Source organism: Dermacentor andersoni, chromosome 3 (assembly GCF_023375885.2).
Source record: "Dermacentor andersoni chromosome 3, qqDerAnde1_hic_scaffold, whole genome shotgun sequence".
Taxonomy (NCBI): Eukaryota; Metazoa; Arthropoda; class Arachnida; order Ixodida; family Ixodidae; genus Dermacentor; species Dermacentor andersoni.
Genome location: NC_092816.1, coordinates 156,743,663 through 156,759,810, shown reverse-complemented (window position 1 = coordinate 156,759,810; position 16,148 = coordinate 156,743,663). Strand labels below are relative to the sequence as shown.

Here is a 16,148-nt window from a genome sequence, read left to right as displayed (position 1 = left end):
CCGTGTGGTGTTTAATCAGAGCAAATGCAGTAATACCGCTGCCGTTACAAGGTAGAGCTGTGCACGAAAGAAGGGGTGTGATTCAACATCTGCTGTGCTGCCTGCCTGCAACGAGAAGATGCTATCTATTGGCCCAATCAGTCAGGTAGCTTTGGTCAGATTAAAACTTTGGTAACGTTAAAGGAGAAGTTTAACCCTTTGGGGTGCATCTTGTTTCCAAACAATAATTGTCATTTGTCTTGCTTGCACTTCGTTTCTTGAAACTCGCTACTTTCCTGTCAGTAATGCTATGTCGCGCTGGTAACGCAGATTCCGTTTATGGCCTTGAAGTCGCGAGTGCACAGCGTTACATAATGGTAGGTGACTATCATTGTTTGGGGGCAAGATACACCCTAAAAGATGCAGACTTTTCTTATAATGCAGTAACTAGAGGTACACAGTGTGTAAGATGCTTTTAGACGGTTGAAAATACCCTCACTGTCATAGAACATTACAGTGTGGTACACATGTAGTTATTACTTGCAGCGCATGCTAAAAACAAGGACAAAGAAGAGAGACAAAACACGAACGCTGACTCACGACAATAATGCAGATGTACCGACTCGCCCAGCTAGCTACTGTACTACACGTGTAGCGGCACCAAAATGACACTGAAGTGCACTTGTCGAAGCTGTTAATCGCTACTGTGACAGTGACGGAAAGTGGCAGTGGATGCTTTTTCTTGAATAAAAAGATGTGTTACCTGGTAGACGCTGCCCACGATAGCAAGTCCATGTGTAATATGTATGTCTATTGATGGATGAGTTGTTTGAGGTCTGGCTGTTGATGAAAGCTTTAAAGCTGCTGAATTTGTAGCAAGCTTTTGTCAGGCTCTTTGGCGGTTCTAATGCCTGTGTTTTGAACCTCAGCAGAGTGTGAGGAGTGTGTCAGTTTATAGATCTTTAGGTCACAGGTGTGTACTGATTTTGTCCACAGAGAGAGAGAGAGGAAGAAAAGCTGTTTAATGAAATGCAGATAATTCTGGTTGCTTATATGTAGGTGCCCACATGCTACCCTGCATAAATGATGGTATTGGGGACAGAAAGGCCTTAGAAGGAGGAAGATGGGAAAGGAAAAAAAGAGAAAATATGTATGATCATTGGTATTTACAGTGAGACAAAGGTGATGCTGCTGTAAATAAGCTGGAGCTTGTCAGTTAAGGCAATGTATTGAACAAATGAAAAAACAAAACTTAGAGCTTCAGTTTGCTTTGAAGGAGGAGGCATAGGACCTAGCTCTACTGCCCTATGTCCCAAGCTCAAACCAGCCCCAGCTAAGTCTCTGCGGTATCATGCAGGCCTGGTCATGGGGAAACATGGGCCGCAACATGAAATATAGAGAAAACGTTGAAGCCAAAGTTGCTTGCTAATTAGCACAAACTGTCCCTTATTCCTACAAGAATTCTTGATTAATGCCAAGGCTCAGCCTTGGACGTGCTCAACGACTGAACATTTCCGAAACTGATTTAAGTGCTGTGAGGAAAACATACAAAGTGAGGATAAAATGTTTTCCCACTCCTATTCTTCCCTTCTATTATTATTATTACTATTGTTGTTATTATTATCATCATTGTTACAGTTTACCCCCTTTGTAGTTTGCCATTTTAATGTGATTAAAGTGACATTAAACAGGAATATTAATTTTGGCTTTAGTAAATGACTCTTCTGCAATACAAAAATGACCAGTCATAGCATGAGAAAAGGCTTGGTAAACCAGAAAATAAGCAATAACGAAAGACAGGTGATTGCGACGCCCTGAAATTTAGGCGCTAGCTTGCCATGGCGTTATGGGTTTGGCAACCTTATTTGGGGTCTAGGTAATTGTTTATTAGCAGAGAAGCACTGTCCCATTCTAGACAAACAAGAGACAACCTAGCGAGGCAACACACCATTGTTCAAGCTATCTGTAGCTCCATGTAGTGAAGGTCGGTGCACTAACGTTACCTGGCTCGTGCATCTTGCGGACAGGGACGGGAGCATCGTGCGTGCTGGCACTGCTAGGCCACAGGCAGTGCGGCTGGGACTTCGTGGGCACCGAGACCGATCCTGCGGCTGCCACTCCTGCCACGGAAAATGTGAGCCGCAACAACCTTGAGGAGCACGTCAAAGGTGGGTGCCAGCTGACGCTCCTTCCTTTTGTACACGCTGACACCTTACCGTGAACAGCAGTTATGATCTAGGGAGCAAGCCGACGGTGTTTGTTTGCCATTGTTTCGTTCAGGCACCGCACGTCATAGCATTAAAAAGAAAAGACGCCCAAGCCAGTAAATATGGGTCGAACCAATGACCATGTGAAGACTTAGCAAGAAGAAAGAGTGTATAAAGGTGCAAGGGTGTGGTGGTTGATGCAATCCAGTTCTTTATTTTACTTTCAGATGAAATGAAGGAGAAGCCACAAAAGGCTATAACACCGAGTAAGTTGGTGAGGTCGCTACCTCCACAAAGTTGCAGCGACAGATAGTTGGCAGAACAAAATCTGATTCACAGTCGGTCGGTCGATCGGGCGGTCTATAGAACTGAAGGAAAATTGCAAAGCAACACTGGGGCTATGAGAGACACTGTGTTGGGGTACTCGGGAATAATTTTCACTGCTCATTGCTTTTAATCTACACCAAAGTCTATGTACTATAGTGTTTTTGTGTATCGCCCTTGTCAAAATGTAGCTGTCATTGCTGGGAATCGAACCCACAACCTCATGCCGAGCAGCAGTACGCCACAGCCACTGCAGAGGGTAGAGGTATTAAATATGTGGCTAACAGACGAGCCGACAAGGACTCAAAAGTCAGAGCAATGTTTATTGGCGGCCGCCTGAGTCGAGAAATCAATGATGGCTGCTAAATTGAGTCGAACGTGCACATTCGCTTTGTGGCCCAAAGCGTCGTCATTGTCTCTTCTCTAGGAAGAATGCACGAAACACAGCACATGCTCGGCCACGAAGCGAAGTTGCGCTTGTATTTCAAGTGGTAAAAGTCTGAGTGGTGACCCTGTTATCACAAGGTAGCCTTGTTGCTTGATTGTGCAATAGCAAACGTGTCCGTCGTCTTGTCGGCAGACTTCAGTTACTCTTGTGAGTTGCCACGTGTGACGGGGCATGTTTTCAGCATGTACAAGCATGACAGCGCCTGCGTTAACTTTGTTGTTTGCCCCGTCGGTCAGAAACATGTGCTGACCCGAGTTGGAGTGGGTACTACTCTCTTGTGGATCTTTTGCAAAAGTTTTCGATCAGACACTTTCTCTTGGATGCGACATTCTCCTTGTGGGAATTGTTCAAAGAGTATTGTTCACTTTGAGTTGGTGTTTCTTTTGCTTGCCTAATTTCTCTCCTTCACTCAGTCATGCTCGCTTTGACTTGACGAATTGCAAGATCCAGCCGCACTTTCATATTGATAATGGTTTCCTTGTATTGCAATATTCTCTCTATTGCTTCCTGAAGCCTCAATTGTGTTCTCTACTTCTCTAGCCATTTTCGTTGAGATGTTGGAATTGAGCAACAAAATCCTTTGGCATGCAGTGAGGTTACTGAGTGACAGCTTCCTGAGGCATATGCTGCTCTATTTCCGTTATAAGTGCCGTCACATGTTTCCGGCGAAGGCTTCGCCTTTCGATGAAGGCCTCCGTGACTCGATCTGGTGTCCCCGAAGTCTTCATTAAATGGCACCAAGTCGCTCACTGGTGGCAAAAGGCGGTCAGCAGCTCATTGCGGAAGGCTGCATTAAACCAAGCTCCACCAAGTGGGTGGTTCCAGTCCGCGAGAGCTTTCCCGTCGGTGCAGTGTGCTTCAGGTCGGCGAAGCTCCTTGGTCTCGGTAAACTGCATCTCCTAGCTTGCGGTCCATGAGGAAATAAAATGTGGTTGACACAATGAAATTGTCCGCTCTGTTGTCTCACCTCTTGGTTCGTTGTTCCCAAGTTTCGGCACCGGGAACCAATGCAGTTCACAACTGAGACCTGTACGGTCACTTCTTTTGATCAAATAATAATCTCATGGTGATGATAGCATCGGCTGGAGGCGTGGCGCATGTCAACATTTCGGATGGTTAGTATGAACAAAAAAAAGAGAGTGAGAGAGAAACCACAAGTAAGCCAAGCTTTCTTTTTTTCGGTGTCTTTAGCACTTTCAACATTGAAAAAAAAATGGTACAAGGTACTTCTTCACAGATGCATGCCAATGTGAGCAACTGATACCTCAAAGACAGCGAAGCTGTATATGCAAGTTCTCGCACCTTTCGGAAGTACAAGGCGTCTGTTTGCTGGGTCACAGCTTTCCTCGAACACAGCTGCTGCATTTGGGGGCAGTCATGGCTGGCTGTTCTTAGTGATCACCCCCATGTAGGTGGTGTTGCAGCACCATGGCGTCGGCTTTTATTGCCACAGTCGGACAAACTCCTAGCTGACCTCCAACATTGAGCTGATATAATTCAGTGTGAGAAACAAAAATTACAGATTACTGAGGTTAAAACAAAATGTGCATTCAAGTTGTTTTCCATACTAATAAAATATATGCAAGATAACTTTTATTTTATGGTCATTGATCATCACATTTCAAAGCGAGGTCAGGGCTCGGCACACATTCCATTGCATTTGATATTGACCATGCCATCGTACACAGGCCTTGTCTGCATGAAACTGTTGTGGAGCTCCCCTCAAAAGGTTCGCTGTGCAATTCAGCTTGCATCCTTTGCACCAGCTTTCAGAGTAGGTGTGGGAAAAAAAATTTAAAAAAGAAACATTCTCCAGCTAATCTTTTAGGTCGCCGAACTCAATTCGTGCAAACATAGATTATGAGTGCCCGCCTTCACGATACGTTTTGAAACTACCACATGACCTTCAGAAGGTCAAAGTTCCTGCATTGTTTCGAGGCAGTAAACCTCGTGAATGAACCCCCTTTGACGCTATGGCACAGCCTTAACCTAGGCCTCTTGACTAAAGGGGCATAGGTCGAGGCACTAACTCTGCAGAAAGTGATCTTGATGGGGTTTAGGATTTTATCGTAAGATGTCAGAGCTTTAGAGTTTGTTTACTATTGTCGTAAGTATGGCAAAATTGTTGATATTTTTTTTATGCCCAGTTTAAGGCAAAGTTAATTTTTTGAAGAATGCAAATATGATCGGTGAATGATTTTTCCAAGCTTGATTTTTCCAACCTACCAGCATTACCACCATCCACCTCTCAGGTACTAAGCATAACACCAACTGAAAATGTATTTTGCCGTTACTTTAATATTTTATGACTAAACTTCATGAATGCATTTTTGTTTGGGTTGCAGATCATTCTAGTTGCTACGTAAAGCAGAGTGCCTGTTCACATTGTCACTACATAAGAAACACTGTTATGTTAGTCAACAACATTCCAACTAACAAAAGTTTTTAGTAATTTCAAACAAAAGTTACCATTTTTTGGACCACGACTGTAGTATATTATTTAAATTTTGAGGCTGGCAGGTCTGCCACAGTATGTAAATTGCTAAAGCATGCTTTATTTTATGATTGATTGACTGAAAGCATGTATGTTGCTTATCACTACGTGTTACTGGGACATTTGGTATATAGTTTTTATAGTGTGTTAGAATGCGAGAAAAGAAAAGCTGAAATAAAACTAGTGTCCTGATCTTACTTTGCTTTGTTTCGCGTCCTAACACACCTTCGTAATGTGTGTACATTGCTGCAATGCCTGTTTGCACGGGTGCAGTGCTGGAGGTGGGCTCGCTCGTCGAGGCCGTGGAGAAGTCGGAGTCCCGCAAGTTCGACGTGTGCGTCTGCAACCCACCCTTCTTCGCCTCGGTCGAGGAGGCGGATGCCAAGACGAAGGCAAAAGAGCAGGGGCGGGCCTCCCCGCCTTCGGACATGGGGGGGGTCGAGGCCGAGAAGGTAATCCCGGCGCTCGGAGAAGTAATTGGCTGTGTGATCAGATCAGGTAGTTGGAAGTGGCTGGGCAGGCAGTCTGTTAAGAGGGCGGTTGATTGAGTTAACTGGTGATAGTAAGTGTTCTTGCACTGTGTGTGTGGCAGAGCACTCACTGGGACGAGAGGAACGCCGACTTGGAAGGAAAAACACAAACCGACACAGAAAAGCGAAAACTACTAACTGGTTTATTGTCAGATCGAAGCACACGTTTAACTGAATGCAACGGTGCATTGCGAATGCGTGAACAAATGGGGAATCAAATCAACAGATCCTCTGAGATCGCGTTATCACATTTTTGCCCCCTATATTTGTGTTTGTAGCTTCTGCATACATGTACATCACGCGCATATGTAGGTAATTTCGGCATCAGTGAGCTCACCTTCTGTCGTGCCTCGTCGCAGCAGTATAGTCCACTGCAATGCATTCCTTCAAATGACCTAGAAAGCCGAGTAGTTCAACCAAACGAATGTTTACATAAGGAATGCTCAAGGTTGGTTTTCACTCCTACTCTACTGTTAACTAGTGCCTGCAATGGAACATGGTATCAGGCCAGTGCGTGCATATCAACTTCAAATAAAGACTACGCAATGAGATATGAACGAAGGAAAGGCACAGTGATGACAGAGGTGAGCTCACTGTCCATGTTTTGTTGTGTAGCTTTTACTTGGACACTGTCATCACTTTGTGCCCCTGCATGTTAGAAGATTCATCCTAAGCTTTATTTTTGTTTTTGAAGCTTATATTGTGATGCACTCAGTTGCATTCCAGCAGACAATATATTCATTCAACAAAGACTCAGTAGAAATACTACATTATGATTATAGCAACTTTTGTAAATGCAGATACTACCAGCACTGAAATATTGAGCATAGTACATGCTGCACTTGCGTAGGTCTCGAATCTCTCGTGCTTTAAGCAACTCTTAGGCGTGCTCCCTTCTTTGCAGGTGTGGGCAAGCTCTGGAGAGGTGGGCTTCTTCAAGGACGTGCTGCTGCGCGACAGCCTGGTGCTGCGCGACAAAATTGGGTGAGAACATAAACACCAGCTTTTCTGTCAGTAATTATGGTGTAAATGTGAAATCCTCTTTTGTGAACTTCGCTACGCTTGTCAGTGTAGCTGATCGAGCCTTCGTCACCACCGTCGTCAGCCTGTTTCATGTCCACTGCCAGGATAATGTCTCTCCCAGCAACCTCCAATAACCCCACTTGCAACGGGATGCCTTGCATAACGTGGTGAGATAGTTTGTCATGAACAACAAATGGACATGTTTTGCCGACACTCCGTTAAGGCAATGCAGCATGTTAGATCCTATGCCCTGCCCTTCCAAACAGCACTGGGCCTTAGATTTGTTGTTCACATAGTACCTTCTCGAAAAGCCTTTAAGGGGCCCGGAACCACCCCTCGGGCTTGGTGAAATAACATAGTCCGCGGGTAGCAGACACTGTTGTGAATGTCTCGGCCAAGTTTTGCTTTCGTACATGGTGCATGGAGCTCGCAAGTGGAATGCAAAGTCACCTTTCTCTCAATTGCTCTCTTTTCAACAGAAACCTGCTCCTCATTCTCTTCTGGATGCCTTATTATGTAATAAAGTGGATTCCCATTCACGACTGCTATTGGTAGCTGCAGTTTGCTACGTCACATAGGTACCGCAGCCGCCGCAGAGCACCCACCACGAGTCCACTGGCTGAGCGCATTACGGTTCGCTGAGGACAACTGCGTTTGGCTTACGTTTAGCATGTTGTAGGCACCAAAATTGGAAGTCGTGGCATCTACGTTAACATCCAAAATGAAATTTGCACTGCTCGCCACGGTGACATTTAGAAGGCTGATTGTCGTGGGCATGCCCCACTCTGCTTTAGGCTTCCCAGTGCAAGGCATTGAAAAAATAAGGCGAGAACAGCGGAGGCTGTGTTTGGTTTTCAATAACTCCGCTTCTGCTGAACACATTGAAAGTCCTTTTGCTGACAAAGTATTTCTGAAATACGCTATTTTCAGTTTGAATGCCTTTCTCCACTTCGATAAAAAGTGGTTCAGGGCCCCTTTGGAGGGCTCCTCACCAAGCCACATAGCAAATTTCAGTTATATGCAGGAAGTTGTTACGTGCCCTTTAGGGAGCATTCTACCACAAAAATTTATCGAATCGGTTCATTAATAGCCGAGATATAAATATTTCAGTGCCGCAGCACATGATTTCAGGAGGTGAGCGTCACTGCCAACATAGACACTTTCCACCTGCCCCATGTAGCCTCCGCAAGCGAAATTCCTTCCCTGCATTCTTCCATACCAGAGCTCGAGGATTGCGTGACGCATACGTCACGGGCCTCACCTTCCTTTTTTTTTTCCCTCCCTTATTTTGCTGCGCAAGCCAACTTCTTCTGATGATGTCTCGCACGAGCTGTTGCATTTGTCTCGTTTCGCACAGCGCACGATTTTGCTGCACAAGAACAACTGACTAACGGTATATATAAGTCAGTGCTACACGAATACTGAGGCAGACGCAAGTGAATCACAGAACATGATTGCGGACTGGAACACGGTAGAAAATGACATAGTTTCGCTCTCTGCCCGCGCAACTACACGACGCGGGAGCAAGCAGACATTCCGTTTGTATGTTTGATTTTTTCTCTAAACTTTAATTCGCCTGTTGAAGCAACAGCTTAAATAAATAACTGATGTTGCCTTGAATAATTCTTGAAGTCATGTGTCACCAAGAGTGACGTCACAGCACTACCAAGTGTATGTACAATTGCACAAGTGTATGTAGGCACACTTGTGCAATCGACGTCAACTCTCCAGCTGGGAGCGTGGTGCCCGCGAGGAGAAGTGCAAACAGTGTTTAGTTTGAAATTTAAGGTATTTCCACGGTGTGTAGGGATGTGATACTTAGCAGGCATGATCACGAGCATGTGTTGTATGCACTGCACTTGTCAGCTCAAAATGGCCGCGCCTTGTGAGGTGTCCTGGGGTAGCCTGGTTCTGAAATGCAATTTTTTTTTCATTTTTCAATCAGTCTTGGTGAATTATGCATATTTGTTTAGTTTTTCAAGCTGATTTCAAGTATTACTTCAGTTTCCACGCAGGTCAATTATGTCGTGAATTAATTAATATGAATTAAAAATCACATTCTATTGTTTCAGTCCTCTGTTATGATAAAATGGCAAGATAAAAATTGTGATGCATAGGTCAATAGACTAAAAAGTGAAAAATGCAATAATGCAAGCGTTTTTAAGAAGTTATCAGTATGAGTGCAATTATAATAATACATTGAAGTTAACGTTTTGCAGTGGGGAACTATTCGACAAGAAATAAAGCAAAATAATTAAATTGTGAAGCCAGAACTTTAAAATCTGCTTGCATTATACCACTTATGATACTTGCAGCTCTCTCGTGCAAAAAAAAAACTGATTCTACCTGCTCTGAACGCTGAGATATCAATATCAGTGCTGACAAATTGCAAGGAGTCAAAAAACCTAATTGCAAGAAACTCGCCAGAAAAAAAGGAAAGAGCCCTTCATTTTTTCCTGCTAGTCACAAATCTTTGTTCTGCTGTATAAAAACAAGTGAAGCCATGATAAAATATTTTACGAAAATCTTGATGGGGGCGAAATGAAAAAATGCCTGTGTCCTGTACATTGGGGGCATGTTATAAAGATCCCCTGGTGGTCAAAATTTGAATTCTCAGTTCCCCCAATACCATGTGCCTCATAATCAAATCATGCTTTTGGCGCCTAAAACCACAGAATTGAATGCAGTTCACAAAATTCAGCAAAGTGCTTCTCGTTAAGAGTTCCAGGGGTGGGAATACTTTGCCAATTACAGCATTTTGATACTCAAGCAAATTGCTGCGGCAAGTGGTGCCAAAAGTGGAAAAATGACCGAAGTTATGCCACGCTACGCCAGAAAAGCTTTAGCTTTGGCAGGCGTCGGCAAAAGATCGCTGGTGGAGTGCTGGATGTTGTGTCATTGGTCTCAGAGCACATGTAAAAAAAATCTTTCGTATTCTCGCTACCAGTAGGCGTGTACAGCCACACCCATTCAGTCCCACAAATGAAACTAAAGGATAGCAACATTGTTTTGTCTTGCCACCGAAGCCGGCAACCAAGGTCAGGCGAGGAGGTGTGGGGCTTATCCGCGTCTCACTGTTGTTGAAGTAGAGTAAGAAGGTTGTTCTGGCACTGTTTCCACTGAAACACCCATGAGCGCCAGCCCGTTGCTGGCTGTGCCTCTTTTAATATTATTATTTTTGTGACTAGCAAGCACCACCGGCACAACCCCACAATCGTCGCAATCGCAAATCCTGATATTGCATCGATTGCATTGCTGCACAGCGTGATCGCCCTGATCAGAATGTGAAAACTGTGAGGGTGAGTGGCAATAAGGCAAAAAGGCGAAGGGACTTGGAAAGGGAGAGGCCAAGAGAAGAGGAATGTCGCTCCCTTTAGCTTACTGAGGGGGGCTTATGCCCAATCGCTCAATGACAACTCCAGACGTCCAGGTGGTTCTCGTGTGCCTAGTGAATTGCGAAGCGAAGTGTCATGCACAGAATCTCGGTTTGAGCTAGTTAGTGCTGGCACATTACTTAGAAATGTCTTCAAATGAGCCACTGTGGTGTTCACTAACCCCAGCTTCTTTGCAACTGCTGTTGTAAAACACCCCCAGTCACTTCACCAGCACTTAATACAAAAAATGATGTGAAGATTGTCTTTAGACACCTCTTGAACACTTTAACGCTGCAGAATGCAAGGCTTTGGGACTGTTACCCCCCACTTAATTATAATAATGCTTTAAATTAAATTTGCATGCTTCAAACGGCTCCAATAATTTGATATATGTGCTACAGACTGCTGGAAAATAAGAATTTGTCTGTTCCAATCTCTGCTCCACGATTAAATTTCATCTGCACCCAGAATTGCTGCAAAGTGATTTTGGACATTCTCGCCTCAGCCTTTAATCAATTAAAGAACTGAATTGTTCTGAACCCTCTGTGCAGCCTGTACACCTGTATGCTGGGCAAGAACGTAAGCGTCAAGGAGGTCCTTAGTGCTCTTCAGAACAAGGTAAGCTTTCCAGCGGGGCACTGAAGACTGGTGGGAAAGCAGCAGACTGCAGAAGAGTTACATGAGCCAAACAAATGCACGAACCGTGCAAGCAGGGGATGTTGGTCAGGATGTTGGTTTTTCTTGCAGTGGCTTGACTCAGACAAAGTAAGGAAATGCAGGCGGCACGTAAAGTAACAACTTTGTCAAGCAAGCATATGTACGCATGCACATGGAACATTCTACAGTTAAAAAAAAAATAAAAAAGCTTATGAAATTCTACGCATCTGCACCCCTCTAAGGCCATCTGTCTATAGTGCGTTCATTGGGTGCACTATGTGCAGTGCAGCCAAAGCTACAAGTTGCATCAGCCAACTGGGATTGCAGACCAGGAAAAGAGCCTCGTCATTGCCCTCCGCTAATCTTTTTCGTTACTGGGACAAAGTATGTGGATGGAAGTAATCCCATCGCTACAAAGAAATTGGTATCAAAGGCGAGTCAATTTAAGGAATGTCTCCTAGTCATATAATACAGTAGAACCTCGTTCATACGTTTTGCAAAAAAACACGAGAAAAAATGTACTAACCAGGAAAATGTACGATCTGAACTAACTAAAATATGTGACAGACTCAACTATTGTCGACATCTGTTTAATGCAAAGCATCACATGGATCGTTGCGGGCATAAGATGACCCACATTGAGCTGGTGGTGCTCCAGCGGCCCGAGATGCGTTTTGTTGTGTTCCTATTGCATATTGTTTTAAGAGGGCGATGGGAAACCGAAAAGAAATTAAGCTGGTGGGTGACAACGGCAGCTATCACCTACTAAAAGTGCGCAGTACGCTACCAATGGCACTACGCACCACGCGCTGTAAAACAGATAGGTTAAGCTCCTTATCACAATATGTTTGGCGCCGATAGCTGTGAATGCAGCATGAGACGACCCGGGGGAACATTTGCTGGTATGCCAGAATAAGAAACTATGTGCACTGTCACTTTTACGCGAGACAGGCAGACAAGTATTGCGGTGAAGCTGCCACGGCAGTCAGCTATATACTGTTCTCGATCGCGCATGCCTTGCGCATTTTCTTGTTTATGCGGTAATAGGAATCGCACCGCTGGCACGAGTTGTTGGGGTCTCGGTGCTGACGCCCGTTATTGCCAATAGGTCGCAAGCCCCAAGGGTAGCGTTGGCCTGGCGGCCTGGGGCACTGGAAGCATCCGAAGGTCCCGGCAAAGCAAGAGTAGACTGGTAACAGAACAACTTGTTTATTCTAACATAGCAAAAGAGCGGCCGGTCAGTTCGACCGAAGTGGAGAGACGGGAGAGCACGTAACTCAACAGTACAAATCGGAGCCTCTCTCCTGGCGTCCGGGGGCAGCTGCTCTTATACCCTCGGCGTCGCGGTCCAAAAGGGAAGGTCACGGGAAGAGCCCACGCGACGGCGGAGCATGAGCCCACGACGGCGCGCACGGTCGAGCTGAGAGACATGTTGAGCCGAGAGACATGGTGAACCGAGTGTAGTGACGCATCGCCAACCCGCCCACACGACGGCGCGCACGGTCGAGCCGAGAGACCTCCTGGCTCCTCATTTGGGGAACTCCGCTCCCCGGCTGCCGCGCTTTGACAAGCGAGGGCACACACACACACACGCACACACGAAGACACGTGGCACTGAAACACGCCTGAACACGCTTGGCGGGGAAGCGTTGCGGCGGCGTCGCACGGGCCAAAATGTCCGCCGCTTTGAACGAAGCCCCGGCGTCCGTTGCATCCGCGCCGGCATTACCGCGCGTTGTAGGCGAAAAACGTAACAGACCGCCCCGCCGGGGGAAGGAGATCCCGATGGTCAGGGGACTGCATCCGCTGTCCGGAGGGATGTCGCTCGATGATGCTCATAACCGAAGTCGGGCGTCCTTTGGCGTTTCTTGAGCGCAGCGCACAGAGAAGGCCTCGTTCTCACGTTCAGGTGCACACAGGACACTGCAAAGTGACTTCGGGAGAGTTGACATTTTTGTTCTCGTTTCCGGCAAGCGTTAGAACTACGCCGAAAGTCAACCGCTCAGTCAGCAAGCACGGCACAACCCTCACTAAGCCCTGCCAGGCCCTTTCCCCTTTTATATTGCTGCCTAGTTCCTTACAGTAGTTTAGCAGCACTCAGAACGCGTCCATAAATCGGAAAATTGCACTAGAAAGCACATCATCACTTTGAAACACTACACAAAAGCAATAGGTTAAAAATCCTGCCTCAGGAAGAAAAACATCAGTAACAAGCAATTTTGAGGCTGATTCCCACGTTAGGGGCTTCGACTTAAGCCATCGGCGTTACCGTTGAGACTCCCCTTTTTGTAACGCACCTCAAAGGAATATTGTTGCAAAGCGAGGCTCCAGCGCAGGAGGCGGCCATTTTTGGGAGAGATGGTCTGCAGCCATTGGAGAGGGCAGTGATCCGTTTCAATGATAAACCTCGAGCCGGCTAGGTAACATGACAATTTCTGAACGGCCCACACGATACACGCACACTCTTTCTCGGTGGCGCTATACGCCTGCTCACGACTCGTCAGCTTACGACTAGCATACAGGACGGGGTGTTCTACTTCTCCATTTTCCCGTTGGCACAGTACAACGCCCATGCCTCGCTCACTAGCATCACACTGAACAACGAACCCTTTTGTGTAGTCGGGCGATCGTAGCACAGGCTGGCTTGTTAGGGCGCTCTTTAGGGCGCTAAAAGCTCTTTCCTTTGTCTCGTCCCAGACGACTGTTTGCGGCTCTGTCTTTCTTAGAGCATCCGTCAAGGGAGCCGCGATATCAGAGTACCTGGGGATGTACCTATGATAGTAGCCGGCGACACCTAAGAACGACCGAATATCGGTCTTCGTGCGCGGTTGCGGGAAGTCTCGCACAGCGGCCACCTTTATTTCAGAGGGGCGGCGACGACCCCGACCAATCACGTGTCCGAGGTAGACAACCTCGGCCTGTGCTAACTGGCACTTGGGAGCCTTGACTGTCAAGCCCGCATCGCGCAGGCGGGTTAGCACTGCCCGCAAGTGCGCCATATGCTCAGGCCAGGATGCGGAGAATATCGCTACGTCGTCTAGATACGGTAAAGCGAATTCTTGCTGTCCCCGCAACACTTTATCCATGAGGCTTGAAAAGCAGTATGGCGCGTTCTTCAAACCAAAACTCAAAACTTTAGGACGGAATGTCCCCATTGGTGAAATGAACGCCGCATACCTACTAGCCTCTTCTGTAAGTGGAACCTGCCAATAACCCCTGACAAGATCTAGGGTGGAAATAAACTGAGCGCTACTCACTCTCTCAAGGCGCTCCTCGATGTTAGGGATCGGATAAATTTGATCCTTAGTGATGGAATTAAGCCTGTGGTAGTCGACGCAAGGACGAGGTTCCTTGCCCGGTACCTCAACTAAAATCAAAGGGGAGGTATAATCACTCTCACCCGCTTCAATAACACCGAGCTGTAGCATTTTCTTTACCTCAGCCTCCATAATATCGCTCTGGCGGGGTGACACCCGGTACGCCTTGGATCGTACTGGCTCTGGGGAGGTAAGTTCTATGTCATGAGTAAGGACAGAAGTCCTACCAGGCCTCTCAGAGAACAGACCTTGAAACTCTTGTAAGAGCTGGTGTAGTTCGGTTTTCTGCTCAGGCGACAGCGATGCTTTACTTATTAAGTCACTAATGACTTGATCGGTGTCTTTCCTGTTCGTCACTGAGCCTAGTCCCGGAAGCTCGACCGGAAGCTCTTCTAACTTTCCCGCATCGGGAATTTCCTCTCCAGTATCTGGTGCCTTTAACGCTACAGGCTCAATTTTATCCCGTTCGGGCGTGCCCTGAATACCAGCTTGCTGCGCCTCTGACCCTTTTTCATCGTTCAACAACGTCGGCCCCGCAACTACCGCCTTTGCAGCGAGCTCCCGAACCTTCGATCTGGTTAAGGCCTGAACGCTAGCCTCACCAAACAAAAGCCCCTTCTCGCGCAGGAGGTGATCGGACCTGTTCGAAAATAGGTACGGGTACTGGGGGGGCAGCATAGATGACACTGCGGCCTCCGTCTCAAGTGCTCCGAAAGGTCCTTCAATAAGCACTTTTGCTACCGGCAGACACACGCTATGAGCTTCCACTGCTTGCTTGATCCATGCGCACTCGCCCGTGAACATATCGGGTTCTACGTAAGAGGGGTGAACGACATCCATCGTAGCTGCGGTATCGCGAAGCACTCGGCACTCTTTCCCGTTCACGAGGAGGTCTCGCATGTAAGGCTCGAGAAGCTTGATGTTCTCGTCAGTGCTGCATAATGACAAAAACACGACTTTTGGTTTTGTTTCTGGACACTGCGCCGAAAAGTGACCCGGCTTCTGGCACGTATAACACACGCGCACTTGCCTCATCTCGAACCGCTTTCTGCGTTCGGCTTCGGCTGCCGCCGTCTCCTCACGTTCGGTCGGACTGCTTTCACTCGCATCCGCACTACGTGTATCCCCCTTTGCTCTCATGGGCGTGAACTTCGGCCTCTCAAACTTGGAGCCAAATTCACCCTTTTGACCGTCCTTAGCTCCACGAGCCCGACGCGTCACAAACTCCTCGGCTAGCTCAGCGGCTCTAGCCACCGTACTAACGTCTGGCCTATCCAAGACCCAGTACCGCACGTTCTCAGGTAACCGACTATAAAACTGTTCTAGCCCGAAACACTGCAGAACTTTCCCGTGGTCACCAAACGCTTTCTCTTCTTTGAGCCACTCCTGCATGTTTGACATAAGCCTGTACGCAAACTCTGTATATGACTCACTTTTGCCTTTCTCATTTTCCCGAAACTTCCGACGGAACGCCTCCGCTGACAGCCGGTACTTTTTTAGCAGACTCGATTTCACTTTGTCGAAATCCTCTGCCTCCTCTCTCTCCAAGCGAGCGACTACGTCGGCCGCCTCGCCGGGTAGCAAAGTGAGCAAGCGCTGTGGCCACGTTTCCCGAGAGAACCCCTGCTTCTCGCACGTTCGCTCAAAGTTAACCAGGAACAAACCAATGTCCTCTCCAAGCTTAAACGGCCGCATCAGGTCAGTCATTTTGAACAATACTCGTTCTCCTGCACCGTGTGCCTGACTTCCATTACGAGCGCGTTCCATCTCTAACTCGAGACGCTTCATTTCCAAA

The 16,148-nt window shown here is 46.9% G+C and overlaps 1 protein-coding gene across 1 annotated transcript in view; it reads left to right on the top strand.

Moving 5' to 3' along the window:
* Positions 1-16,148, top strand: part of LOC126524230 (RNA N(6)-adenosine-methyltransferase mettl16) — a 47,973-nt gene that overhangs the window by 1,487 nt on the left and 30,338 nt on the right. The window contains exons 2-5 of the mRNA XM_050172564.3: positions 2,007-2,147; positions 5,726-5,904; positions 6,887-6,966; positions 10,931-10,997. Coding sequence (XP_050028521.1) covers positions 2,007-2,147; positions 5,726-5,904; positions 6,887-6,966; positions 10,931-10,997 — 467 coding nt within the window. The remainder of the gene's footprint in view (positions 1-2,006; positions 2,148-5,725; positions 5,905-6,886; positions 6,967-10,930; positions 10,998-16,148) is intronic.